The sequence below is a fragment of the Montipora foliosa genome, chromosome 12 (assembly GCF_036669935.1).
Source record: "Montipora foliosa isolate CH-2021 chromosome 12, ASM3666993v2, whole genome shotgun sequence".
NCBI lineage: Eukaryota > Metazoa > Cnidaria > Anthozoa > Scleractinia > Acroporidae > Montipora > Montipora foliosa.
Window position 1 is genome coordinate 7828127 of NC_090880.1, and position 10000 is coordinate 7838126.

At 43.0% G+C, this 10000-nt stretch overlaps 3 protein-coding genes across 3 annotated transcripts in view; 1 reads left to right on the plus strand and 2 right to left on the minus strand.

The window, feature by feature from the left end:
• The window catches only part of LOC137980634 (uncharacterized), a 672-nt gene extending 654 nt beyond the window's left edge, over positions 1-18 (minus strand). Inside the window, exon 1 of the mRNA XM_068828086.1 lies at positions 1-18. This exon is cut by the window's left edge and continues 654 nt beyond it. Coding sequence (XP_068684187.1) covers positions 1-18 — 18 coding nt within the window.
• The window catches only part of LOC137980243 (putative serine protease K12H4.7), a 213620-nt gene that overhangs the window by 61305 nt on the left and 142315 nt on the right, over positions 1-10000 (plus strand). The window lies entirely within an intron of this gene.
• LOC137980635 (uncharacterized protein F54H12.2-like) lies at positions 6928-7878 on the minus strand. The gene has a single exon (XM_068828087.1). It carries the CDS (start codon positions 7876-7878, stop codon positions 6928-6930), a length of 951 nt encoding a protein of 316 aa, XP_068684188.1.

The window sequence follows — 10000 nt, forward strand, 5'->3', positions numbered from 1 at the left end:
TGGACCCTTGTATAGCATGCTGTTAAGGGAAACTCCTCTGAACTTCGCCGAGCAGTCAAAAACGACTCTAATTATTCCCGGTTTATGGGGATGGCAAATACCATGATGAGGTATGTACCACGCGCCGAGGCTTTTGTCATTCTTCTGATCGAGAGGCACTTTACGCGCATAGCCCTTGCATAGCCCTTGTCCTCCAATTCTTTCATGAATGCACTGTAATCGTCGTGCAACCTGGGATCGTTCTCCAATCTTTTCTTCATCCAAGTGATTCGTGACAGGGCTTGCAATTTGTTAGGGACCGAGACCGCGTGATCTTTAAACGGTAGGGGAATTTGATAATGTCCATCCTTCAACTGTATCTTCTGGGCGTTCTGCATAAAGCGGAGTTCATCCTGCGACATCTCAGATGTATCATCAACAAAACAGTCAGTAAAGTCGCGATTGTAGAAGTCCTCTACCAGCTTGCAGAATGAGGCTGGGAGACTTTGCGACGACGTCCCAAAGGGCCATTTATCGCCCAACCGATGCGCGTCCTCGAGGCGTAGGGACCACCGTTTTGGCTATGCTTGACTTCGATCGGATCGAGCGCCTCTGGAACATCACTGGCGATGAGAAGTCCCATCTCGGTGTCAACGTGGGGAATAAAAACGCCATTTAAATGAGGCCAGCGATCCACGTCTTCCTGGGTTGGAATATCTTCACCATTAACTGGAATTTCCGGCTTGGTATAGGGCATGGGAAGGTTAATAAAGTCATTTTCATCAAGATCTGAAACTGTTATGTCACGGAGGAGATAAATGTCAACCAGGCTATTTTTTCTTTTTCAAGGTAGACATAGAGATCTTGATGTTAGGCCCTCGCTCGTCTAATTTCTTCATTAGCGATTCGGTACAGAAAGTAGCTCTGCTGCCAGTGTCCAGGAAAGCGAAAGCGACGACCGTTCGATTGCTTTTCCTCGAGTGGACCTTTACAGGTACAACGGCCATCGCTGTCCTGCCACGAGTTTCTCCATGCTGGTCTGTGCTGGCCATGGCATTAGAGACTTGAGTATCAGCACTGTTCTCAGTTCCGACAGCAATGTCCACTGAAGACTTTTCACGAACGCGTGCCGTATGAAGGACTGTAGGATGCTTCCGAGAGCAATTAAGGATCTTGCAGATCTTACGTTGAGGGCAGAGCCTTGCCATATGATTGTCAGACAAAAAGCCATAGCAAAGCCTCATAGATGATAAGAACTTGATTCGCTCCTGGTATGGCTTCCATCTAAGGAAGTGACAGTCCTCCAAGGCATGGCTCTTTTGATAGAATGGACACGCTCTAGATTGGGCACCGAGGACTACGGAATCAACGTCGGAATTCTGTTCTGAGTTCATGCGTTGTATCTCCTGTAATTGGGTGACAAAAGTCGATGTTTTAACCTTGAACGACGCGGGACCAACACGTGATTGTGGCGGTCTTCTAGACCTCAAATCTGAGCCTGATTGAACGATGCTCGAGACTTTGCCAAAAACTGGGTTGGTGGCAATTCTTGCCTCGTGATCAACGAAAGCAACGAGGTCGCCGAACTTTACAGGTCTTGCCTGAAGCTCCATTATGTCGTTAACGCTGTGCCGCCACCTCTCTCTCATACTAAATGGTAATTTGAAAACCAGTTTCTGTAGGTTTCCTGGCTGATCAAACTTCGATGCGTACAGACTGCTGGCCAATAAGTAATGCTTGATTAGCAAACTTTTAAAAAATTACTAAAAGACAGGGCAGTTTTAATATGAGCGGGTAAAAAATAGTCCCCGCGTACTTAAAGGTTCTCTTTCCCATATTGGTCTTAGGCTTTGGTGAGTGCAGGTCGTTACTTCTTCTAGTTCCATAATCATGGAAAACCTTGTTTCTTATGAAATACTCTGTTAACTACTTCGGTACCAAGTTATTTAAACACTTAAAAACTAAACTACATTTGTGTAGTTTCCTTCCGCAGGCTAAACGTAGCCAATTTAGCAATTGGAAAGCATTCTTTGAAGTTTTTCTACGAAGTATAACTCGAGCTGCACGATTTTGTAGACGTTGGAGCTCTTTCCAAAATCCTTCTGAGATTTCACCCCAAGGAGAATCAGCATAGTCAAAAAACGGCTGCACGAGTGAGGTATATACTTGTTTAGAAGCTTCCAACGTGAGGCATGCTCGTATCCGTGATAGGGGCCCAAGCCGACTACTGACTGACATACTCAACGTGATCTTTCTAAGAGAGTGTTTCGTCCAAAAAGACACCTACATACTAAATTTAGGTACCTTTTCCAAGATCTTTCAATGTAGCTGTATACAAAAATTTGGTGATTTTGCAAAATTTTGCCGACTCCCAAAAAGCATTGTTTTAGTTTTACTGTGATTAAGAATAAGCTTGTTACATTCTATCCATTTTGCAACTCGATTTAAGTCGTCTTGCACTACCTTATTTATCTCCGAAGAACAGAGGCTCGTAAAATATAATACAGTATCATCCGCATACACTGGGGCAGGAGTAGTTGCATGCGATCATCCAGACCGGATTTGACAGGTAATCATCAAATGACGTCATCAATCAAAAGACAAAAGAAGGGGCGTGCATAAATTAGGGGCAAATTGGGGCATGACTGACACCGCGCGGTGTAACCCTAAGAAGGGGGCGTGCATAAATTAGGGGCATGTTGGGGCATGACGCAATGCAGTTGTAACCCTAACACGTGAGACCACTCGTTCATCCCAGGTCGTCGCATAAATTAGGGTTAGGTTAATGAGATGCCAGTCATGTACGAAGACGAGGATATTTTCATCTATGAGAATGATAAAGAAAGAAACGTAACCCTAAAATAATGTTTCGTAAGGCGCGCATAAAATAGTACTGTGTGTGCATATCATTTTATCGGTATGCTACTAGCCTGGTTTGGAGAGAGAGAGCTCTGTCCTGCTCTGGAGTTGAACTGTGAATAAGAGATCGCAGCAAAGCAAACACAAGACTAAGGAAAAGAAACCAATCACAACCACATCAGATGACCTCATCGGAAACCAATCAGAAACAACCATTACCTCATCGAGAGCCAATCAAAACGCAAAAACCTATTGTTTTGAAGCGAGTTAAACAGAATTTTAAAACACATTCACAAAAGGTTTTACACGCCTGGACAAGTCCACAAACGCTTTGTTCTTTTTAAACTAAATTTGCATAGAGGCGATCGAAGAGAGAAGAAGGAAGAATATAGATCAAAAATGTTGTTTTGTGTGGAAAAGAGGAGCATTCTCAACTCTTTCACGCTTTTTAAACAAACGTGAACTCCGTTGTTACAACCTTTTTTAAGGAAAGTTTTTCAACCTCGCGCTTGAATGAAACATGGGTAAATGCAATCTTTTTATGTAAGAATACACAAAGACATCCTTCAGTGCACAGACACTAAGAAAGCTTACTCAACAGATTTGAATAACACCTAAAAGAAAAATTGGATTTTGAGAAGCGTTTGAGACTGTTGTATGGTGAAGCGGGAGTTGGTTTCATAACGTATTTCAAAATACTTTTCACAACATTTGACGCAGTGAGCAAACAACAATATACATTTCAAATGCTTTATTAAAAGATACTCTAGTGACAAGTTGATATAAACGATTGTTCTTCGACTATTCGACTATCGTAACCTTAAAACAAACAAATACTGTTGCTCTGATAATGCAGTTCTGTCCAGTCATAAAGAATAAACAACATTCGAGACCGGACTAACTCGAACGAATTTTATTTGCAGAACGCTATCGTTCAGTCAATAAAAACACACCAACAAATATTTCAAACGTTTTACTGAATTAACAGGGAACGCTTATCACAATGTGATATTTGCGAGAGATAGTTCTCTTTATACAAACCTTCATCCGAAAAAAGTTGTTTTGAAGACGCACCCTATGTACAACAAAGATAATAGTTGTTAAGTCCATACATACACACCAACAAGCATTTCAAACGTTTTATTGAATTAACAGAAAACGCTTATCACAATGTGATATTTGTGAGAGTAGTTCTCTTTGCAATTCACTTGCATTCGCTACATCATTATTTTTCTATTATGCATGCACTGTTTCAATGCTTTTAGAGCGAAAATAAATCACACAAGCGCAAATGACAGAAGAAAAAAAAATGTTGTAATTCACTTGCATTCGGTGCATCATTATTGTTCTATTATGCATGCACTGTTTCAACGCCTTTAGAGCAAAAATAAGTAACACACGCGCAAATGAGAGATGAAAAAAAAATGTAATTCACTTGAGTTCACTGCATCATTATTGTGCAGTAAGGTTCCCACTTTGTGTTACTCCTTAATCGGTGTTCTTGCCCTGTAGGACCTGGGGGCGTTTCAAAGATCCAGGGATCTGTTTCCTGTTCGATAGGAGGTGGTGTTTCTATCCTAACAGGAATTTTGGATGGACCAACGGGTGTTGCTGGAAGTTTCCTGTGTGCTGTTTTTTTGGGTTGTACCTCGGATATCGTAGGAGAATGGTTTGGAGTGGGCGCATTTGGAGTTGTTGTCGCTGTCCCTGCAGGTTCGCATTCGTTTCGCTCTTCATTTGTTTTGCCAAACGTTGATAGCGTTGTGATAGTTGATCCAATAAGGCCACTTTTTGATCCGCGGGCAAAGTAGAATCCGTGATATGTTTCATGTCTTGATCCAAGCGCGTCAAGGTAGTGAGTTGCGGAGGTGATGTTCAGCGATGTTCTGTCTCAAGGTTTTGCAATAAATGCTCTGGATCCAACATCATCTTTTGTACGAGTTTCATTTTAACACTTTATCCAATAAATCCAAAGCGAACGGTGCAATCAAAGAGGCGACAGCTGGCAGGAATCCTCCTTGTTGATTGAGAACTTCTTTTTTCTTCTTCAGACTAGGTGTCTTGCGAGTCAAATACAGGAGTTTTGACTTGTGTGGTTTCAAGCGTTTAATTGATGAACGTGGAACCATAATGTTCCAATTAAGTAGATTAAGAGCGACTTCACTGATGGCTTCTATTTATCCCTTACTAGCGTGAGATATCATCTCTTTCCGCTGTCTCCCTTTGCTTGTAAAACAAGTGCTGAGAAATGGTAAATGTTGATTGACTTTGGAAGCCTTGATGAGTTCTCGTTTTCTTCTCTCGGTACCTTTTGAAATCTTTCCAGAACGCAAAGTCATGTCACCGCCACTTTGATTGTTTACTGTCTCCTCGCGGTGGAACAATTGCAAAGCCATAGCGTTAAATGAAATCTACCGGAAAGGGTTCATCGGTTTTATAGATTTTCTTATCCACGTAAACGACGGGATATGAATGTGACGCTGGAAAGATCGTTGTTCGCAATCGTTGAATGTCCGGGGTTCGTGGATGTAAATCCAGCATCAAGTATCCAAATGGTTGTGATGTAGCGTCTTGAAAACTCTCCCATACAAACGGAACACGCCCAGAAATCGCCTGTTGTGCCAGTGTCCTCAACCCCAAAGTATCTCGAGGATTGTTAAAAGAAATGATATAATGAGCATTAAGAGAAATGCTCCGGGAAAACTTTCCTGAGGGAAAAAGGTTTTGTGTCAAATAAATGCAGGTGACGTCACAATGATGGGACACTTTGGTGAACAAATCCAAAATGCGCTCGTCATCGCTACAGTTTCTCATGAGGTCATCTAACACGAGCAGACCAGGACGATGAGGGAAATAAGGCGGGAATGTCGTCGGGAATACCCTCCATGAACGTGACTTCCTTTACCAATTCCTTAACACAATCTTTCCATTGACCGTAGCAATACACGATCTTGCGAATGGGGCGTTCAAATAAACAATCTGCGTGCTGAAGTATCTGGCACGAAAATGTTGTTTTTCCACATTGGCTGGGGCCAGAAATGATAATACTGCTGGAGCACTTGAATTGAGACATGTTCACGAGACGAATCTTCAACGATTTGTGTACACGAGATAGAATTTTCCCACCCCATTTACTAGCAAATACACACACAAAAGCAACATTTTTTACTTTCAACGTGATTTTATTGCTTATGGACACAGCGAAATGACTTACAACCTTGTTGAAAGCAATCATTAACTTTAGGATAAATGACTGAATTAAAATAAGCGTGTACACTCCGTTCAACTTGTGCATCGTTCCGCTGAGGATCATATCGTTTATGTTTAGCTTGAGCAGTGTTCATGTCAACATTCCGTGCTCGATGAATGAGATAAAACAAACAATAATCTCCACAAACGTCCGAGTTCAGTCCTTGCAGTGGTTTGTCGTTATAATAGGTAACTTCCCGCAGAATGTAGGTATCCATGTTGTAAGTTTCAGGAGAAAATCCGTAGCTGTCAAAGGATTCACTTTCACGAGGCGATTCAAAGTACATGGCCACCCAATGTGTCCCAGGTTGGTCATGAGGGTCCGTATTGGCGATGAGACCGGCTGGGTAGGTGTTGATGACAGGTAGCCTATCCCTTGGAAATACGCCTTGCATCAGAGGTGCTAACACAGGGTCAGAAAGACAGGCTTTCCATAGTTCTTGGGTCGTATGCATAACGATGAACTAAGAGCCTTGTGACAAATCGTAGACCACGCGACGATTGCGATCAATTTCCAACTGATTCTGAAATTCTGCGTACACAATTAAATTCAGAACTGAGTTCGTCTGATTTCCAAATTTCAGGTACAGGTTCATGTTACCCTTTCGATGGGGTATCAGGTGATCGAGATGTCCACTTCCTGCCGGTGTCAAATCAAAACGGAACAAACCGTAACCATTTTCCCAATTCACTCTATCAATGTCAAGCCCGTGCCCGCAATTCATGTCTCCACTTCCTGAAAACAGCGTGTTGTAACCATCGATCTTTTTTCCACCCGTCAGATCCAGCGCAAAGTAAGGCATTTCTTCTTCATTCACAGTCAGCCGAATGTCTTGCTGGTCAAAGCTTAAAGTTGAAAGGATTTATTGCAAGGTTCCAGTTGAACGCATCGTTTCGCACCCGCCCAAAAATGATCCACTGAGGAATGAAACCGTGGAATAGATCTGTCTCAGTGTGATTTAAGACTCCTTGAGGGATGATACTTGCTTGCGTAAGGGTTCTGGTTAAGGTATAGATGGCTGGTAGCGGTGCGCTCCCTTTGTGACCTTGCATGATCTGTACATGTTCTAGTTTCACACTGTCTGCAACACGCACTGTGCGTATGCGAAGCGTGCTAGACATGATCTTTAGTTTGCAGTTGTTTGGAGTCTCCCACCCATGAGAACAAAAGCATCGTTGTTCAGATCCACCTTGACTTTGATCTCCAAACCCGTCAAGCAACAACTTGTCAATATTAAACACGTCACTAAGGGGCACTCCGACCAACCCCACTTCTGCGCCGTTGTTAGTAATTGTGGCTCTTCTATTCAGACCCTCATTACTTTCTGCTGTATTATCCACTTCATTCATGCGTCCAGCAGTGCCTTTGTAATACAGAGCTTTGGTTAAGTACAATTTCTTGGCCTGTTCCGTGAAGTTCAATAAGGTCTTGATGTAAGCATTGTATGCCTGAGTGTCTGACTGTTCTGTTACCAGCGTTTCGTTGATCTTGATGGTAAACTGTTTGATGATGGAATGAAGGGCGTTGTTGACCAGAGTGTACTTCTTGCCATCCCCTGTGGGCGATCCATCATGTTTGGTAATCTTTACTACCAATCGCAGCTCTGTCTTGTTAATGTCAATGTAGTCAGTCAACTGTTTGATGACAAACTCGATGGGATTAGTTCCCGTTTGAACCGGTTCGTAATCGACCCATTTGCTGCTAACAATCGACACATCTGTCACAGGTACATTAAACAACTGTAAACTTGAATTTGCACCAGGGGCTGAGAGAGGGTGTGCTGATGCCATCTTTTATCAAAAATAGTCTTGAACGTTGAAAGAGGTGTTCTCCTTTTCTTGGTCTGTCCTTCACTGCGCGGCTTTGACTTATCCGCGCGCTTATATTCTCTCTAAACCTTGCTGTGTAATGTCATCAATGACCCCTGTGAGAATATTTTTTCCAGCAGCTTTAGCTCTTGTCTTGGCAGCTTTCTTTAAAGGTTGACCATTGATCACATCTTGGACAAGTTGCATTCTCGTTTCCAATCCAGTATCGAGCATTCGTTTTCCCACCTTTTTTGCTGTTGTTTTGAGAAAGGGAGTTGCTGAACGGAACAAGGACTGAAACATTCCACCTAAGCCGTTGCCCCCTTGACCATAAGGGTGTGTTCCTCCGATCCGTAGATACTAATCTCTCCTCCTTTACCGTGCTGCATATAGGGTACAACTTGTCGACCATATGGGTAATATCGGTGGTTCATAGGTAATAACATGTTGTTATAGAATAGCACGACGCCGAAAATGCAGGGTCATGCGTACGGCTCCAGAAGCAAATGTTATCAATTGACCTGTGTCTCGAGTCTATGGTAGGAGGGCACCTTGACCTCTTCTGTAATCATGTTCCCCAGCTGACCACAAGGAACGAGCATCCGAAGTAAGTTGGCTTGAGCATCTCCCACTACTAGAGACTCGATTTAATCGGAATACACGTAGATGGTAATCCCCACACCAATTCTTCTTTTCTGACAGGTTTTGTCGTTGTCCTCGCAAGAAGGACGCTGTGATCATCATTCTGTTGGACAAGGCCTCCGATTTGGTACAGCTAAGGAATATTATACTGATGGTTTAAGTACCCCAAGGCGCGAGCTAATGTCTTTGGTAGAATCACATACCAAGCGGCTGGTAACTTCAACTCAAAGTAATCTTGTGCTTTCCCGTAAATGTAAAGACACTAGTTTCCTTCCAGACTCGTAATGGTCTTGTCACTCTTCAAATAAATGTCTCTCAATCGATTGTGTAGTCCCTTCGTCATACCGTGAATGACATCTTTGACCGCACGGTAAATGCCACTTGGTACAGGGATGTTCAATTTCCAGGGTTCAGGGTCTGTCTTACAAAGCAAAGTGTAGGACAACTGATTCTCACCTACGTTTTGCCAGGTGTAAGGATAAATGATGCGTGTCATGGCCACCTCCCAGTCTCCACTTAGGTTTAGTTGACTTGGTAACTGCATCTTAAAATCGGCGGCCTTGTTTTCGGGATACTGAGTCAGACTTGCATCACCGGTCAGCACCATGTAAAAACTGTTGGTCATGTTGATTGGCGGCGGAAATGTAAAACGACGCTGACGATACCGTCTAAAAATGCTGGCGTTTGCCCGTATCCACTCGTTAAGTAGGTTTCAATGGTCTGAAATATCTTTGTCCGCAAAGGTAGGCACACAATATGTCCTCTTTCTTCAAGGAGTGTTTCTCGAAAACTGCCCAGGGGTATCATCTCATGTAGAAGAGGTAAGCGCTTGTCACCCACCTGCCACGGTTCCACGAGATTCGTTTGAACTTGAACCAGCCTCTGCTTACACGAGCAAAGCGACAGCGAAGGAGGAAAGATGTAAATACCGGGATATATGATGGATGTGCCAGCTGGTAAGATGAACCAATCATGACCATATTTTCTTTCTAGGGTGAGTGCAGCTTTCAAACGAACTCTGGGTGTAAGAGTGTTGTTTTCGCTTATCCATCCCAACGCGCGAGCTGTAGACAGTGTGATCATAAGTCCTTCAGTTTGCGAGTTTAACGTTATATTCCATTCGTCGTCCACTGTGACTTCAATCTTAGATGGTGGGTCAGCGATGTTCAGGCATTGTAACATTCCTTCTGTCACATCTAATGCTGTATGATACTTGCCCTCGGGTAATACAAACGGTGTGGAGTCACCTTGACGTTCCAGCATGATGTGAGAATGTTTGCAGTCATTTGTAATGTCAAACATTGAGAGCGGATACACGATATGATGCAATCCTACTTCCCAATCTTCTTCATTTTTCAGATGGATTTGTCGAGGTAGCGCTACACGAAAGGAGGACTTGGAATTGTTTAGAAATAAACTACTGCTTGCATTACTGGGAAGTGTCACGTAAAAGTCGCTATCT